Raw genomic sequence first — 19,478 nt, 5'->3', positions numbered from 1 at the left:
TCTAACGACGTGCAGTCCTCCGCGCCCACAATTCTTCAATTAGATCATTTTGGAGTAGAATATGAGCATCCACTTGGCGCATGTCGGCATGTGCCTTGAGGCGGCCGACTTCATCGTGAGGTAACCCCTTCGTACGTTGGGGGCGGCCACGCCGTGGCTTGGGCCGGCTTCATTAGCATCGTCATTGGCCCAACTAGTCAGTTGTACACCTTTATCTTCGACAATCATGTTGTGCAGGATAATACAAGCGTACATTATATCAGCAATGCAGTCGACATGCCACAAACGCGTTGGACCCATAATTGCCGCCCATCGAGACTAGAGCACACCAAATGCGCTCTCCACGTCCTTGCGCGCCGACTCCTGCCATTCCGCAAAGTAGGTCTTCCTCTCATCTGATGCGCATCTGATCGTCTTCACAAAGACGGGCCACCTAGGGTATATCCCATCCGGCAAGTAGTAGCCCATATCATGCTGGTTCCCGTTGGCGATAAAACTGATGGCCGGACCGACACCCTAGCACTGCTCGTTGAAAAGGGGCGACGAGTTGAGGACGTTGAGGTCGTTGTTCGACCCGACTACCCCAAAATATGCATGCCAAATCCACAGCAGGTAATCAGCTACGGCCTCGAGGATCATCGTGGGATTCTTTCCCTTGTAGCCGGTCGTGTAGAACTCTTTCCAGACATCGGGGCAGTTCTTCCACTCCCAATGCATACAATCTATGCTGCCCAACATCCCGGGGAACCCATGCTTCTCCCCGTGCATCTGCATCAGATCCTGACACTCTTTAAGACATTTAAGACATTTTGTAATCACATATGTGTCCTAAATGTCTTAAACTATTGACATAGGTTCCGTTCAATTTTTATGATTCACTATTATATAATTATCTTAGATTTTATGATTCACTATTATATAATTATCTATCTAAGATTAAGTTGTGATTTACAAATATAATGAATTAAACATAATATATATTTAATAAGAGATATAATCTAAATTGTATGAATTCATAGTATATACATGCTTAAAAAACTAGCAATTATGAAGAAGTGTCGCTAAACCTTCTCTATTGTCATTTTACTTTCACTTCTAAATTCCCACTCATTGATTAATAGTCTAGATTATAAAAGTTGACGACTAAATGAGTATATATACTCCATCTGTCCCATCTTAATTAGAGCATTTTTTCGCACAAAAATTAAGAAATAGTAGGTGTTTAGATGTTAATTGAAGGGAAAAAAGGCAATTTTTAATTTAAAAAACAACTCAAGTACTGTTAGAATGACCAAAATAGAAATCCAACTCAACTATCATTGGATAGAGGAGTATTACGTTACTAGTTATGATTAAAAGTTTAAAATAAGAGAATATCATAGGTAACAATAACATTAAAACTATGTAAGAATATAGAACATTTTAATAATACTCAAATTTGTAGTTGGGATAATAATCACTAAGTAGAGTAGTTAGCTTTGTTAGAATTCTAGATACAAGATTTGCTTATAATTTCCGTCGTTCCCCTTCACTTTCATGAGGATGGAGCTGAGTATATATATGTCTAGATCATTATTTCAACCGGCTTACATGGTCACACACAAACTGTATTTCTCAACATAAGACTACTTTTCAAACAATATAAACTCATAAAATCCCTTTCATTTATATTAAGCATCACACGCATATAATTAGAGAAGTACAATAACAAAATCAAGCAACATTTAGCAACTAAATTTAGTTTGTAAAACTTTACTATATGCATATATATACATAACTAATCCATCACCTATGTAGTATCACAATGCAAATCAAAGTAGTTTTGCAATGGAACAATGATACACATATCTATATCTGCTAAATTTGGCATTACCTCCATACATATATATCTCAGTCCTTCCGGCGACACCTGTCTCCGGTGATGCCCACCAAACACAGAGAGGCTCGTTTCATGGTAGAGACGGAATGCAACCCTCTCATCTCATCGTCAGCCTCTGCAATAACCTGGTTTCCTCATCCTTTGACACCTGAGGATTCAGTTGACGAATATTTGTCACAAACATCATGGCTTCCTCGCTCCTGTTCAGCTTACAGTACCAATCCACAATGGAGTTATACGTGCTCTCGTTCGGCCTGCAGCCGTGCTTGATCATATACCGGATTACACTAATGGCATCCACAAACATCGCTTCTGCAGCATAGCTAGCAACGAACGTATTGTACGTGATGACATCTGGGGCAACCCCGGATGCAGTCATCTCCTCGAATATCCTCGATGCATCTTTCATTCGGCCATTCCTGCAGTAGCCGTAGATCACAGTATTGTACGAGATGATATCGGGCTTCACCCCTTTCGACACCAGATACCTCAGTATCTCCTCAGCTTTCTCAAAGTTCCCGGACCGGCTGTGCATGTACATCAAGCTATTGTATGTTGTTAGACTAGGTGTGATCCCGTTCTCCTTCATGAAGTTCAGGATCTCATTGGCCTTGCCGAGCAACTGCCTCCGACCATATATTGAAACCATAGCATTTAGGGTAGGCACGTCGGGGGAGAAGCCTTTCCTCCTCAGCTCGAGGAAGGCTTGCTCTGTTTCATGTACGAGATCACTCTTGCTGTAGACCAGAACAAGTGTTTTCAGCAACACAGGATGTGGTTCAATTGCACCATCATATATATCTCTAGCAAGATCGTGTATCTTCTCGACTTTCTTCCCATTAGCATACGCATGAAGCAACGAGCTATACGTCATCTGGTTAGGTTTACACCTTCCGTTCATCATCTCAGCAAACACTTTCTCTGACTGCTCCCACAGCCCCCCTCGTGCCAACGCTGCCAAAACAGCGTTGTACGTGGATAGGTCAGGGGCAACCCCCGCCTTCAACATGAGCTTGTAAATAGCCATTGCCTGGTCAAAAGATCCACACCTACTATAAGCACTAATCAACGTGTTAAACGTGTCTCTCTCAGCCACAAACCCCGACCTCTTCATTTCCTTGAACACTCCCGACACCTCCGTGTCCATCCCGTTCTGCCCAAACACGGCCAAGAGAGTGTTCCAAGTAACAACATCAGCCTTGCATCCAGACGCCTTCATATCATCAAAAATCTTCATCATCTCCGTAAACTTGCCACGATTCCCAAACATCTTAATCAGAGCATTGAAAGTGCAGATGTTTGGATTGCAGCCTGCAGCTTGCATCTCCTCAAACACCTTCATCGCAGAATCATCCTTCCCAGCCTTCTCAAAGCCTGACAACAACGTAGTATAAGTAAACACATCCGGCTTGATCCCCTTATCCATCATCTTATCTTTCAGCTCCATCGCCTCCTCCAACAAACCGTCCCTAGCATAAGCAGATATCAACGAATTGTAAGTCACTATGCTCGGGGAGAAATCATTAACCTCCATCTCCCTCAAAACCTCTTTCGCCTCCTCAGGCCTCCTCGATTTCCCATAAACATCCAACAACGCGTTATAAGTAACCTTATCCGGCACATAACCAGCTGATTTCATCTCCTCAAACATCACTTTAGCTTCCTCATACAAAGATCCCCTCCTACAACAACTTATGATGGTGTTGTACGTGTAAGCATCAGGAACGACGCCTGAGCTCTTCATACCATCAAAAACCTCCATGATTTTGTGCCAAGGCATCCCCATTTTGCCAAAAACATTCAAAATCACATTATAGGTAATCAAAGTAGGCTTGCAACCCTCCTCCTCCATTTTCCTGAACACCATTACAGCCTCCCTATACCTCCCATTTCTAGCAAAAACAGTAATCAAGGAAGTGTAAGCATACACATCAATCCCATATCCATCTTTCTGCAAATTATGCAGCAGAGAAGCTGCAGCAGAAATCCGCCCATCCTTCCCCAACATAGTAATAACCACCGCCACAACAGACCCATTGATCAATTTCTGCGAATCCGAACGGCTCTTTATCCAATCGAAAACACTCATAGCCAAGTCGCATTTTTTATGAAACCCCAAACCCTTAATTATACCCAATAAATCAGAAAAAACAGCGTCTATATAATCCTCTGAAAATTCGGAGTCTTCAATTCTATACCTAAGCAGAGCGGAGAGCTCTTGGTCGAGCTTGTCCGGATTAAATTGAGGATCGATGAGGGAGTAGAGAGTGCGCTCACCTAGAGGAGAGAGGCGGCGATTGAGCCAGGGCTTGCCCTTGTTGGGGTCGCGGTGCTTGCCGATGCGATGGCGTGGGCGCTGGAGGGAGGAGGTGGTGGCGGGGGTTTGTTGGGAAAGGTAATGGTGTAAGAGAGGGGATAAGTTGGGAGGAGGGAGAGGAGGCGCAGCGGCTGAGGGAGGCAGGTCTTGGAAAAAAGGTTTAGAGGGAGGGGGATTTGGGAGGATAAGAGGGAGAGCTAGCTTTTCCGCCATTGAAGAGTGGAGTGAAGTGAAAACCCAGGGTTTTAGAAATGGCAAACCGATATTTATTTACTTAGTTTAAAATTCAATGGGATAAAGTAATGGTCAGACAGAATTATAGATTTGCACTGCAGTAGTCATGTATAAAAAATCTTGTCTTGGGTCTTAATATTCAAAACCAAAGGTGGGTCACGTGTCGAGTTTTTGTTCATACAGATTTGAGTTTCCGTCGACTTGATGATAGGCTCTGCTTTCATCCCAAATGTACAATTCCCACCTCCAGCTTCAAAGATTAAGCTTTGATGCTAATCTTGTGACGTGTTTATGTGTATGGATGTGTTTCTCTAAATCTGAATGGATTTTTATAAGGAATTGTTAGCATGTTTAGTGGGAAGATTTGCAGTGTAGTAGTGGGGTGGGTTGACATCTATCACGTCGTCTAGCTTCTTATTCTTCATTGGGACACATATGTGGCACCACCCCTTTCGTTTGATGGATGTGATCTTTGGCCTCGTTGGTAAATTCTATTCTCTGATTCCGTCCTCATTTTCATTTTAATGACACATAATACATACATAATATTATCATGAGGTATTAATGTAAGAATATTATAGATTATGAGAAATTTTAGAAGCAAAAGCAAAACTAGTCATAAATTGAATTGAAGGAAGCAGTGTTTTAGGTTATGTACGATTGAGAGCAGAGATAGAGGTTAGTAGAGACAAAATGTGAAGCTAAACATATGTATTGGAAGAGGTAAAAATCGGTAAAAAAATTTATCTTTTATTCACTGTTATTGATTTACATAGGTACATAGTATATATAACACTAGGAGTAGCCACATAAGGAAAACCTAATTAGCATAATTACATGATTTGATATCTTCTAAGTATGGTATAGAATAAATCAAATCCTCTGATTGTGATCTTCGGTGATTTCTTCTAACACTCCCCCTCAAGTTAAGTAATGGGATTACCGATACATAACTTGCACAGTACTTCTCGAAAGGACTTCGAGTTCACGGCCTTTGTCAAAATATCAGCTAGTTGATCTTCGGATTTCACAAATGGTATCTCCACCACTTTTGCTTCAATATTTTCCTTAATGAAATGTCTGTCTACCTCCACATGCTAGGTTCGATCATGTTGCACTGGGTTCTCCGAGATGCTAATTGCCGCCTTATTATCACAAAAGAGTCGGCACGATTGTGGCGAGCGGAGATCTAGTTCCGTCATCAGTCTTCTCAGCCATAGTATTTCTGTCAGTCCACTTCGGATTCCTCGAAATTCAGCCTCATCACTAGATAGTGCCACCACTTTCTCTTTCTTGCTTCTCCATGTAATAAGGTTTCCTCTAACAAAGGTGAAGTATCCGGCAGTTGATTTCCGATCAACCGGATTTCCTGCCCAGTCAGCATCCGTGTAACCATGTATCTCCATATGACCATGTTTCTCAAATAGTAGCCCATGTTCTGCCGTCCCCTTCAGATACCGAACAATCCTTAGGTCAGCTTCCCAATGTTCTTCTTGAGGCATGTGCATGAACTGACTCACTACCCCTACTGCATAGGCAATGTCAGGTCTCGTGTGAGATAAATAGATCAATTTCCCTACCATCCGTTGATATCTCCCCCTGTCCGCCAACTTTCCTCCTTTGAGAATTTGAAGTCCATGATTTTGCACCATTGGAGTCTCTGCAGGTTTGCAATCCAGCACCCCTACTTCTGCCAAAAGATCAAGTATATACTTCTTCTGATTGATGAAGATTCTCTTCTTAGATCTCAAGACTTCAATCCCTAGGAAGTACTTGAGCTGTCCCAAATCCTTCATCTCAAATTCTCTGAAAAGATTCTTTCTCAACTCAGCTATCTCTTCTACCTCATCTCTAGTGATAATCATGTCGTCTATATAGATGATCAAACAAGTAATCTTGCCATCCTTTTTCTTGAGGAAAAAGTGTGATCTGAGTTGCTCTGCTTATACTCATACTTCTTCATTACTTTAGTGAATCTCCCAAACCAAGCTCTCGGAGATTGCTTCAAGCCATACAATGTTCTTTTCAGCTGACAGACTTCCCCATCCTGAAACCCTTCCGTGAACCCAGGCGGAGGTTCCATATACACTGGCTCGGTTGGTTCCTCGATAGAGAGACTTGGCAATGGCACAACCCAACTTAGATAGTCCGCAGAACTACCTGAATCACTCTCTCCCTGACTACTAAGGTGGGTGAGGTAAAAGAACTCGGTTTCCAAAAAATTACAGTTCATGGTGGTGATGACTTTTTTAGTGACCGGGTCATAGCAGCGGTATCCTTTCTGGTTTTGCCCATACCCCATGAAAACACATTTGGTTGCACACGGGGACAGTTTGGATCGTTCATGTTTTGGAATGTGGACGTATACTGTACATCCAAAGACTTTGGGTGAGAGGTTTAGGTAATCAGGTATTTTGGCCATTTTGGAGAGAGTATCGAGAAGGGTCTTTTTGTTCAGGATTTTTGTGGGTAATCTATTCATGAGGTAGACAGAGGTAGCAACAGCTTCAGGCCAAAAATGTTTGGGTACCTTCGATTCGATCATAAGGGCACGGGTCATTTCTAGGATTGTCTTATCTTTCCGTTCAGCTACTCCATTTTGTTCGGGCGTGTAGGCACAAGAGGTTTGGTGGAGTAAGCCTTTTTCCCTAAAGAAATAAGTCATAGTACTGTTCACAAATTCCCTCCCATTATCGGATCTGAGTGTTTTGATTGTGGTGAGGAATTGTGTCTGGATCATTTTAAAGAAATGGATAAACCTATCAACTACTTCAGATTTATGTTTCAAGAAATATATCCATGTCATTCTTGTGCAATCATCAACAAAAATCACGAAATAACGAAAGCCATTCCCCCCAATAATAGGTGCAGGTCCCCACACATCAGCATGTACTAAAGAAAACATTGAATTCATACGGGTGTTTGTAAGTTTAAAGGACTGTCTGTGGCTCTTAGCCAAAACACAAGTTTCACAACAAAAATCAGAAGGAATAGAAAGTTTTGAAAAAAGTAACTTAAAGTAACCAGGAGAGGGGTGTCCTAGTCTTCGGTGCCATAGCCAAGTCTCTTGTCTCGTGGATCCATGAGCCAGCATTGCAGTACCAGTTTGAGCTATCTCGTCCACGTAGTAGAGTCCTTGGTTCTCAGTGCCACGCCCAATAATCCTCCTCGTCTGAATATCCTGTAAAATGCAGAAATTGGGTTGCATCAGAAGTGTACAATTCAATTCTCTCGTAACATGGCTAATAGACAACAGTCTTTGTGACAAGGTCGGGACATATAAGCAATTCGAAAGTTTTAGAGTGGGGGATATTTCGACGGTGCCCGACACCCTTCTACTGGGATCAAATCTCCACTTGCAGTTCTAATATATGATTTCGTGATTCCACCAAGGCTGTTAAAATCAGTTTTAAATGGAGTCATAGTATCAGTAGCCCCACAGTCAAAAATCTATCCCCTATTAGTACTCTCAATCCCATTTTGAACGTGAAATGCAGCGGAAAAATGGTCTAGTGGTGCAAAGGGGTTTTTTGACTCAAATATACTTAGTCTAGGGGTCAATTTACGGTTTTCAGGAGTATGGGGTTCAGATTCTAATTTGTGGAAGTCTGGGGGTCGGATATTCATAACATGGGGTATCATTTGGTATTTAAGCAATTCTGGGGACTCAATGGAAAAACATGAATTAGGGCTCAGTTGAAAACCAAGCCATATTCCTCTTTCGTCGTTTATTCCTCTTTGGGAGTGTTCTCCCGTCTCGGCTCCTCCGGTCACCATCTCCGTTCTCTCGGCCAAATTTTCGGCACCCCGCACGCTGCCCCCACCGGGATTCCGTTCCCCGCTGGTTGACCCTCTGTTTCTGGTCGCGATTTGATGCGGCTGCGTCTGTCCTGCTCCATCAGCGACGGCGAGCTCTGCCATCACCTCTCTCGCCTTCTGCCTTTCTTCCCACCACTCAGGGTATCCTATCCTCTGAAAGCATGTTTCCCGAGTGTGCTTTTGCTTCCCGCAATGGGAACACTACAGTTTGGATGTGTCGGGGCGATTTTCCGGTCGGTTGGTAGCGGCGGAGCGCTGAGGTGGTCCGCTTCGGTGCGGCGGACGATTGTTCTGGGAAGCGAGACCCAACCCGATTTCCCCAAGTGATGAGTTCCCGGTGTTATCGCCGGTGGTGTCTACGGTGGGCAGAGGCGATGCCGGTGGCATGATTTGACGTCGAGCCGCCTCCGTCTTCACCCACCCGTAGGCCGATTCAACTGATGGGTAGGGATCCTCCTTGAGGATATCCCGTTTGATCGAGTCATATTCTCGATTGAGTCCGGTCAGAAATTTTATCAGTCTCTTTTCATTCGAATGTGCTCTGTATTGATTAACTCATTTGTCGCAGCATGTAATGGGCTGCTTCTGACATCGATCGATGTTGATCCACAGCCCTTGGATCCGTCGGTAGTATGTTTCCAAGTCGAGGTTCCCTTGTTTTAACTCGATTGCCTTTTCTTCCAGGTCGTAAATCAGGTACTTGTCCGCCTTGTTCTCGAATGTTACCGCGAGACTGTCCCAGAGTGCCTTTGATGTCTGGTGATGAGCGAAATCAGCGATGATTTCGTTCTCGATGTTGTCGACGATCCAGGAAAACACCACCAGATCGTCTTCTTCCCAGTTGTCGTATCCTTTGCTCCCCGGTGCGGGAGGTTCATTTTTGATGTGCGAATAGGCTCCTCGGCCTCCGATCTTGACTTTCATTAGTCTTGACCATAGTGGGTAATTCTTTCCGTCGAGTTTGAATGCCACGACAATGTTCTTGCTATCTTTCAGTTTTGCTGGCCGTTCTGGATCATTTTTTGTATCGTCTGTCATGGTTTCTATTGATCTTTGCTGGTTGGTTTTGATAGGAGTTTGGTTTTCTGGCTTGATCTATGCCGTTTGGTCGGGATTGGTATTTGGGCGGTGATGAGCTTTTTTTCCTGAGCCCTAATCGTATTCAAGAACCTGCTCTTGATGCCATATTGGAAGAGGTAAAAATCGGTAATAAGGTTTATTTTTTATTCACTGTTATTGATTTACATTGGTACATAGTATATATAACACTAGGAGTAGCCACATAAGGAAAACTTAATTAGCATAACTACATGATTTGATATCTTCTAAGTATGGTATAGAATAAATCAAATCCTCTGATTGTGATCTTCCGTGATTTCTTCTAACAATCTGAATATTTATTGTCTTGTTTGATCTTTGTTGTGCCGCGAGGAAAGCCTACAAATCCGGTATGCCCCGAGCCGAGGAGAACACGAGTGTGAGTTAGTTGCCAAACGGGCACCCTTTCTTCACCCATTTTTAGACTTGGATGTGATTATTTTGTCAGGCCCAAATAAAATGAACAATGCCCTTGGGCTGAATCAATTCCTTTGTTTGCCCAAATAAAACACAGCCTCAAACAATATATGTATATAAAACAATTATGAATAGAGATATATATTAGGAAGGAAGAGTTGCTTTTTTCCGGTCCACCTCATAAGTATGATAAACAGTTGCATTAATTAATAATTAAGACAGTAATTATAGAAGAAGAGGAAGCGAAGCGTGAAATGGAAACATTGGTGGGGCTGAAATTGTATAATCGGTCGTGTTAGTTATTGGTGTGAAAATGATCAAATATAAATAAATGAAATGTGTAAATTAAAGAGTTGAAAATGAATACAATACTACTCCCTCATCCGTCCCTGAAAATTTGTCCCATTTTCATCCATCCCCCAAAATTTGTCCGATTTCACTTTTTTACAATTTTTGTTAGTGGACTTCATATTTCACTAATTCATTCCTAGTCACATTTTATTATAAAACTAATATATAATAGTAGGAATCACATTTAACTAACTTTTTCAACTTACTTTTCATTATATTTTTTGAAACTCGTATCGAATCAAAGTGAGACAATATTAAAGGGACGGAGGGAGTAAGTAAAACTACTCATTTATCCAACATATTCATAAATTGCATTATCCATATCTATATATGACACACTTCTATAAAATCTTGTATTTCACATACTATTACTGCGTACTATTTAAGAGTTACGTATAATTTTTGTTATGAAAACAACCTCGTGGAGATTTGTTATCGATATAAACTAGTACTTATATATAGCAGTTTGTTACCTTATACAATGTTAATTGATTAAAAAGATAGACATATAGATTAGGATTTAGGATTAAATAAAGCGTCGCTATAACATTAAATCGAAGCCTTGAACATGATTCACAGCAGCATTTCGCTGGAGTTGGGTGCGATGTATGTTACGTTCCCATCAATCATGCAGGTTAGTTTCTGTGTCACTTTAATTTGCACAGCTGTCCACAAAATTACCCTTTTTTCTTCAAATAAATCACAAAAGGCATGTCCTTGTTTTTAAATCAGATGATGATGATATCGAACTTCTTATTCGAGTATTTATAAAAACAGCAAAATTAGGAAAAGGTGTGGGTTATTGAAGGAGCAATCATTAATTAATTTTAAAAATGATTAACAGAAGGTGGTAAATTGCATATCAAAAAGTGTTCTTTTATAAAATACAGTACTTGTATTTTCAAAGACATTCATAGCCGGACACGAACACGAGAGTGAATTTCAGTAACACAAATTCAACACCGCCACTCCACCTCCGGTTTCAACACCACTGCCAGTGGTCACTTCTCCGCCACCTGCTGCTACTCTGGCTTGGGTTCCAGCTCCGGCTCCATCACCGTCGCAAACGAGCCCTCCGGGACCTAGTCTCCCAGGGCTGGCTCTCTCCGGCTCCATCCGCCACAGATCAGGTTGGTTTCACCATTTACTTCTCCAAAATCCATCTCTATATGCTATTCTCCCATATTAGAAATGGGCCACTCACCCCTTAAAAGGCCTCATAAGGGAGAGGGTTATCCACACTTATATAGATTAGATGGGATCTTCACCAAGTCGATGTGGGATAGAATTTAGAGAATTTAACACGCCCCCTCACGTGTGGGCCGGAAAGGACATCGGTCTTCCATCACGTGGGTAGGCAATGCAAGAGAAACCATCATCGATGTGGGCCGGAAAGGACATCGGTCTTCCACTCGTGAGGTAGATAAGAGATAAAGAGAGAACCATCATCGACTTGGACCCGCTCTGATACCATATTAGAAATGGGCCACTCACCCCTTAAAAGGCCTCATAAGGGAGAGGGTTATCCACACTTATATAGATTAGATGGGATCTTCACCAAGTCGATGTGGGATAGAATTTAGAGAATTTAACATCCCATTCATTTCCTACATCACTAAAATGATAGTAATTGTATTAATAATTAATTGTGTTTTAAATTGGTAAAACACACACGCGGGGTACTAGTTTGGGACAAATTGATGTTATGCATTCATTAAATATAACGATGGGATTTTTTGGTTTAAAGAATAAAAAAACGAAAATCATAATTTTGAAGATAAAGAAATACTTAAGATTTGAAAATTCAAAAAGTTCGGAGCAAATTTAACGGATATTTTGGTTGCACATGATTAATTTAGTGGATTAAAAATTGATTTGGCAGAGCGGAGCAAATACAGTGCGCGTCAGTTCTCTTTTGGGCTGGGCTTTGATGTTTTTTGGTGGCTTAGATTAATTACTCTGTTTGGGCCTTTTTCCGTGTTTGCATTTGCAGCCCTTATTTATATATATACATATAGTATTTTTTTTTATCTATTTGCTGGTATTTTAGGTGATAGCATTGTTTGTTTAGATTTTTGGATGTACCTTTGATTTTATATATTGATTTGGATTCTTTTTGTATTCATGGAGCCATCGTTTCCCCATAGTTGATATCACAGAAATCCCTACGAAAAGGAAAAAAAAATATCGCAGAAATTCAAGTTTTATAAATGAATAGTAGTATTGATTTATAATGAGAAGGGTAAATTGCTTTGACACGACTACCAAACTCGCAATACACCTACACGATAAAAATTATAAACCAAGTCACTCTGGCAGAAATGTTTGGCCTTCTTGAACTAAATCATCTTCAATTATTTTGTTATATGATCCGTCTAGCCCAGAACCACTCAAATTGAAACCTCTAATTCGTAGTATATTGTTCGTCTCTTTTTCTGTTTCTTTTTTTTTTCTATCTTGTGTATCTACTGTAATTAAATCTTAATTATGATTAGTTAATTTAAACTCGGAATTAATAGTCAAATTATAATTAATTGATAGAGTCGAATTGGGGATTGATGAATGTATTACTTTATCCACATATACGAATTTTTTTTTACCATCAGCCGTACCTTAAAAAGATCCAAGTACAATAATTACTTATCCTGAGAGGTACAAGAAAAATATAATTTCATAAACTTCAACATTACATATAAATCGGCTAGCAATCATCTCTATACACTCATCAAGACAGAGAGAGAAATATATTTGAGCAATGAATCAAAGAAACGTAGAGTTGGACATGTCGTTCCACCAAGCCACCAGTTGATGGTGTCTGAGAATGAATGCTAACTCCAACACTCAAGTTAAATTAGTATAGTGTATAGGTGATACTTGCAATGCATAAATAGATTTTGATGGAAAATAAATGATAATGACAATGAAATGAAATAAAATAAAATACACACTAATAAGTAGAAACGTATAAGGATGAAACATAGTAGGAATAAATGGATCAATAATAATAGTATAATACTACTCCTAGTATAATTTTGTAGGACTATTATACTCTAATTCATTATTGTTAAAATTATTTTTCACAAGTACAATTATATTACTAACTATACATTAACTTGTAACATTATACATCAGATTCAGAAAATTTTTATATGGGAGTTTTGTACTAATTGATGTGCCCAGATTCAGTAGATCGATCAAGATCAATATTTTAAGATGTCAAATATCTTGGACCATGTCCTTTTTTCTTATTTCCACAATCCATTATTTATTTTACTTAAGTATTTCAATTTATTTAATATTATATTCTATTTAAATTAAACGTGCAATCTAATTAAAATATATAATTCCTTAAAAATTAATTTTAATTATAAAAATAATGAATTACTATCCTAATTAATTTATATATTACCTCTAATTTTACATTTCAGACCAAAATGAAAATCCGATCACAATTTATATTTTTCATTCATCATTTATATTATTCTCTAATTTTATATATTCTTTATAATTATAATATATTTAAAATGAAAACATACGAATAAAAATTCAAAATTGTATTTATTAAAAAACAAAAGGTAAATAATATAAAATCCTAAATTACTAAATTTACAATAAACACTTTAACCTAGATGAATTTGGAAAGGGAGAGGAAAAAAACGCCAATGTCAAGCCCATCCAAACATACGAGTCTATCGTCGAATGCCTCCTCCAAGGCGGTTGTTGCATCTCGATGGACCGCACCATTCTTGTAGATTTGCACTGTGGCCTCGGTTCATTCCACGGACAGCCCATCCATCCTTGTCTTGCAAGCAAATTTTAGTACCTCCAAGGCAGCCGCGAGTGCGACTGTATTATTGATGCCCTTCAACAATGTAATGCATTTTTTTAATGAAAATGTACATTATACTCGTAAATATGAACGTTTATCCTTATTATGTTCATTGAAATGTATTCCACGTCATTAATCTACATTTATCAATATGATTCGCTCAATTGATTTTCTAAATACAAATGTAGTTGCATTCTCTAACTTCTAAGTTGTCCAAATGTTTGGTAAGGGCCACTTTTAATTGAGTCTAATTCAAACCAAAAACTTATGAAATGTTTATCAACGGCCCAACCCTATAATCCTGTGAGGCCACTTTTACTCTTTATTGCCAATGCAAAAATTATTATGTACTTTGGTGCTTAAAAATTCGATCGTTTTGTTATTTTATTTTTAAATCCGGAGACAAGAGTATTATACACATAAAAAATTGTTCGCGTCACTGGGTCTTTATATATATATATATATATATATATATATATATATATATATATATATATATATAGGATTGTATTCAAATCCTTTTTCCATATTTTCTCATATTTTCTTCTTGATCTCAGCCCCACGATTTTGTCATCCGACGGTTAGATTGATGCCACGTGTCATTTAATAATGCAGATTTTCAGTTAAATAATGCACACCGACTAATAATGCACCGTTATAGTGTAATAATGCAGATTTTCAGTTGAATAATGCACACCGACTAATAATGCACCATTATAGTGTAATAATGCAAATTATCTGGACCGTTGATGAATGAGATCTAACGGTCCAGATTAAGAAGGAACTTAAATCTAAGGGGAGAAAAGGAGTTTAACACTACCCTATATATATATATATATATATATATATATAGGAAAATGATCAATACAAAACTTGATCTCAATACAAAATCCAGACCAAATCCTGACCATGAGATTTGACAATCCAATGGTCAATAATTAAACAAAAACACGGAGGGTCATTGTAAAGCAGTTTTAGGTCATATTATAAACTTTGGGTTTGGGGTCATGTTAAGATCATTTCATGTCATCCTTACTATAATGACGTAAAAATAAGCTTACAATGACCTAAAAATGACTTTTGTATTCTTGGTTCTGCATTTTTGTATTAAGAATGGTTTTGCATGGATCAAAACCCTATATATATATATATATATAGGGTCCCCTTATTCTCATAACACCTTCTTAGTGTAGAACTAGAGACTAAGTATTAGCCAATGGATTTTAATTTAGTGGCTGAGATTAAACATCCCACATCTTAAATCCGACATTTATCCCGTGAATTAATTTATTCAGCCAAGGGCTTCTCAGTCTTTTGATAATGTGGTCAATTATGGTAAAATTGAGGGAGCGTTAATTACGGAAGTGTGAATTAGGGTAAAAAACGCACCCATTCCACTTCCCGCTCTACTCTCCGCCGCTTCATCTTTACTCCCATCCTCACATCCACCGTTTCACTACCCCCTTCTCTACTTAGCGCTCTCCATCCACTTCCTCCTCACTACTCGTCTGCCGATTCTGGCCATGGTGGACACGAGGCGGAGCAAATTGAAGGGTATTCATTGTGGTTAATAATTGATACTTTCTACCAAAACGATTTGAACTAATCTCGTTCTTTTTTGTTGTAGATGAGCGGTCGTTGCGTTCCAACACCGGTGCCGCTCCCGGTGAGTTTAGTTGGGTCTTTAATTTAGTCCAGAAGCTGGGTTCTGCAAATCGCGTGACGGAACTTCAAATTAGTTCATTGCATGTGTACATTTAGTTCAGATGCTGATTATTGCTTTTCTTAACAAAATAATAAATCTCTGAACGCAGATTTACTGTGTCTGCAGAGGTTGTTTTTCTGTCATTATTTGACACAGATTGGCCTAGTACAACAATGTAAAACCATTTCCTCTGCAAGAATAGAGAGGATGGCAATACCATGGAGGACAACAACGAATGGTGAAGATTGTGGTGTCTTTCTGATGAGACACATGGAAACGTACAAGGGTGAGCGCGTTGAATATTGGAATTGTGGGCTAAAAAAAACTAGCAAAGGATTACTGCAGAGCTTGAGGGCCAAATACTGTTCAACTTTGATGAATGCAATAATCAGTCATGAATGCCTCAACAACAAGCGCAGAACAACGAGATACTACATAGAGGAAAGCAAAAACAAGGACATTGATGTTGAAAAGATGATAGCATGTTACCTAAAGAAGAAGTGATGTTTTGTTATTTGAAATCTGAATAATTTTTCCCACGTAAACTGTACACCGAATAGTTTAAATCTTCCCGTGTTTTATGCTTAATGTAACCCAAACTGGTATATTGAGACGATTTCAGTGTTTATTAATTTTTATTAGCTTAAATAATTTATTATGGAATGATTATACTAGGGGCTGCGGAAACAGGGTTTTTCTATGAATTACGTTGACTACAATATGAATAAACATTTTATGAGTTCATTAAAACATAGTTGATAATATATAGAGATCACAGAATATTAGAAATTATTCATTCTGTGCAGATATTTATTCATCAAACCTGCTTATTAGTTCATCCATGTAGAACGTAGTTTGAATGGCGTAATTACTTCATTTGTTATGAAACTATATTCATTACTGCAACAGAAAATATATTAATCTAAGAAAAATATAAATAAGTTGTAAAACAGCGAAAATACATCAAAACATCGTGACGAAATTGATTTAGTATTACTTTATCTTCTGCTTCTCCTTAATCTTTTTGCAATTTCTTGCATCATGATTACCAACCTCGCCGCATTCGGCACATTTACGACCAGGCTTTGCCTTCATCTTCATAGCTTGCTCAAGGCGTGTAAGAGGCCGTCTTCCTGAACCCTTGGTTTTGACAACGTCGGGAGGATGGACATCTATTTCGCTATGGGCTTGAGACCCATAGAAATTCTCGATCATCTGCCTTTTATCACTAATAGACAATACAATCCCTTCAGCGATTATCGCTTTCTTCCCTTCAGCAATAATTTGTCTGAATGCACGAATTTGGTCAACGTTTCCCTTAATAGTCTGGGCAACCTCAAAATAATCTCCATGCATATCCCTCCATTCTTGTGTTGCCGAATCGATGATGATAGCTTTTTCAATATCGTCAACAAAGCCACAATGAACAGGCTTGACAAAATTAGACTTCAACCAACGTCCCCCATGTAAGTGATCAGGAACCAGCTTCAATTTTTTGTTTCGTAAGACCCAAAAAATATGGCTGCATACGAGTCCAAGTCTTTGAAATAGTTTACACCCACATACGTATGAATCTCCAGAGACGGAATAAGAAACGGACCAGTCCTTAGAGAACTTGTCATTGATCACATATATTTCAGTGTCATCCTCGTTTGAAGTCTTTACCATGGTGCAACAATCAATTGCTTCCTCAATCTCTTCCTGAATTGCCTTAAACCCACCGTCACTGTAGATTGTTGACACATGCCTCTCAAGTGCAAAATTTGTTTTCAACATTGGGGTAGTGTTGGAGTCATGATATTCAAACCTGTTGCTATTGCTCCTTTGGGCGTCCAACGCATTGTTGTAATGCATAAGAAACTCGACTAGATTACATCGAGACTTAGTGTACCTCTTGAAGAAACTGTTCTGAGACTCGGATACAGAGGTGGTCTTAATCAATGAACTCATTGGAAAATCCCTGAAGTAGGCTGGAACCTGTATATCGTCGCATATGCAGATAGATTCATTATTACATCAAATTAGATCATAACTAAGCAACATTTGTTCAGCACAAAATATTGTGGACATACCCAGAATTTCCGATTGGCAAACATTGTCGAAAACCACTCGTTGTTTGTAAGGCCGTATTTTTCCATAATTTCGTGCCAGGTTTCTTCGAATTCTTCAGGATCTATCAACTCCGACCACACACATTTATTTAAGTCCTTCTTTAAATCCTCATTGTGGAGCTGATTCTTGGGCAATTTTTCAACAACCTTAAACATGATGTGCCACATGCACCATCGATGTCTTGTATCAACTAGAACACTATCAACAGCCACCTTCATGCCCAAATCCTGATCAGTAATGATCAATTTGGGAGCAGCGCCCATGCATTTAACAAACTTTTCAAACAACCATCCGAAAGAAGGAGCATTTTCTTTCGATAATAATCCTGCACCAAATGTAACGGGTCTGCCCTGATTGTCTTTGCCCGTTGGAGTTTGGTGCCCCTTGCACAGCGGAAGACATGCATTCACAAATAAATCATACATACGGATCTATTTGACCGATTATGAGATTAAATGATTCACATGTTAAACATTGAATTGCATACAAAAACGCACAAAAATCATGCTTAAGGAATTAAAATCCTAATTCATGATATTCTACGGTTTAGGATTACCGATCTGATTCTCCAAAGAATCGACGATTGCTTGCGCCTTCTCCACGTGATGTTCTTCGTACTCAACCACGAATCTTCTAATCTGTATCCCGAACTCAGAATCTGACCTTTGGGTGGGCAAAGCTTATCAGAATCGAAAAGGGCTTGATTAGAAAGAAGACAGAATATCAGTTTTCTCAAAAACTGATTTTTCGTCCACTCCCAAAGGGGAGCACGAAAATTAATGGTTGATTCACGTTAAATCTCCTTTCTAATCTCATTTATATAGAGTTATGATGGGCCAGATTAGGGATCCATGGAGGTTGGACTTGGGCCAAACCTGTTGGACTTTTACTAATTAAATTGAGCCCCAATTTAATACAAGTCCAACAGAATATTGTTATCAGCCACTACAGTAAAATAATATTGACTGCCCGTCCAATCCCAAATTACGAATAATCCGGGCTTTACCTCTTTAATTTATTATTTCCCGTGTTTAAGATATAAATATCCATTAATTAATTTAAGTCTGCTATATGACTTTAATTAATTAATATATTTTTCCAAGAGTTGTCTAGTTCAAAATCTTTATTTATTATTCTGGAATAAATTCCAACCGGCCGGGTTTCTGAATAATAAAACCTTTTTCGAACACCTCTTGAGGATATTATCAAACTGGACTCACCCAGCACACGATTCATTGCAATAACAATACTAATACCTCTAGACATTGATCACCACTACCCAAGATACCAGGATTCTTGGATTGCGAAAAATCCGCACCATTTGATAAATCAAAGTAGTGCATAATCAATATCGTATGCTCAATGTTATGTCAACAATGATTAAGAAATAACAATCACCGAGACCTCGTCTTTTAGTAAATAGCAAGAAAGACTTATCTCAACTGTTAGATCCTTCAGTGCTATACCACACCAGTGTCGTTTATTTCCTAAGGTAAGGAAACATGCGGACAGACACTGCAACCTTTCACGATAGGTAGCCAAAGCCTATCTAGGTTGTGAAATTCTATTTCTCATCTACAAAGAACTGACTGTGTCACCTTCTGTGAACGTCGTTCACGACCAGTCTACTATGCAGAAGAATTAGACTTATTTGCTTCTTATACATTTAAATGTTTGAGAAACATCTTATAAATGCACAAACAAACACCAATGCGAT

The 19,478-nt window shown here is 39.0% G+C and overlaps 3 protein-coding genes across 3 annotated transcripts; all 3 read right to left on the bottom strand.

The window, feature by feature from the left end:
- Positions 1-1,642: 1,642 nt before the first annotated feature.
- On the bottom strand, positions 1,643-4,515 carry LOC121806176 (pentatricopeptide repeat-containing protein At5g02860-like). Its single transcript, XM_042206119.1, has one exon. The coding sequence runs from the start codon at positions 4,407-4,409 to the stop codon at positions 1,977-1,979; it is 2,433 nt and encodes an 810-aa protein (XP_042062053.1). The 5' UTR covers positions 4,410-4,515; the 3' UTR covers positions 1,643-1,976.
- Positions 4,516-8,804: 4,289 nt separating this feature from the next.
- On the bottom strand, positions 8,805-9,287 carry LOC121809103. Its single transcript, XM_042209650.1, has one exon. The coding sequence runs from the start codon at positions 9,285-9,287 to the stop codon at positions 8,805-8,807; it is 483 nt and encodes a 160-aa protein (XP_042065584.1).
- Positions 9,288-16,642: 7,355 nt separating this feature from the next.
- Positions 16,643-18,024, bottom strand: LOC121809102 (protein FAR1-RELATED SEQUENCE 5-like). Its single transcript, XM_042209649.1, has 2 exons — positions 17,722-18,024; positions 16,643-17,626 (listed from the first exon to the last, which is right to left on the bottom strand). Exons 1-2 carry the CDS (start codon positions 18,022-18,024, stop codon positions 16,643-16,645), a joined length of 1,287 nt encoding a protein of 428 aa, XP_042065583.1.
- Positions 18,025-19,478: the final 1,454 nt, after the last annotated feature.

This window comes from Salvia splendens, chromosome 6, assembly GCF_004379255.2.
Source record: "Salvia splendens isolate huo1 chromosome 6, SspV2, whole genome shotgun sequence".
NCBI lineage: Eukaryota > Viridiplantae > Streptophyta > Magnoliopsida > Lamiales > Lamiaceae > Salvia > Salvia splendens.
This window is presented reverse-complemented; position numbering and strand designations above follow the sequence as displayed.

Coding starts and splice junctions, on each gene's coding strand:
- LOC121806176 (XM_042206119.1), bottom strand. CDS start 4,409: ATGGCGGAAAAGCTAGCTCTCCCTCTTATCCTCCCAAATCCCCCTCCC.
- LOC121809102 (XM_042209649.1), bottom strand. CDS start 18,024: ATGGGCGCTGCTCCCAAATTGATCATTACTGATCAGGATTTGGGCATG. Junction 17,627..17,721: donor TTGCCAATCGGAAATTCTGG/GTATGTCCACAA, acceptor GACGATATACAG/GTTCCAGCCTACTTCAGGGA.
- LOC121809103 (XM_042209650.1), bottom strand. CDS start 9,287: ATGACAGACGATACAAAAAATGATCCAGAACGGCCAGCAAAACTGAAA.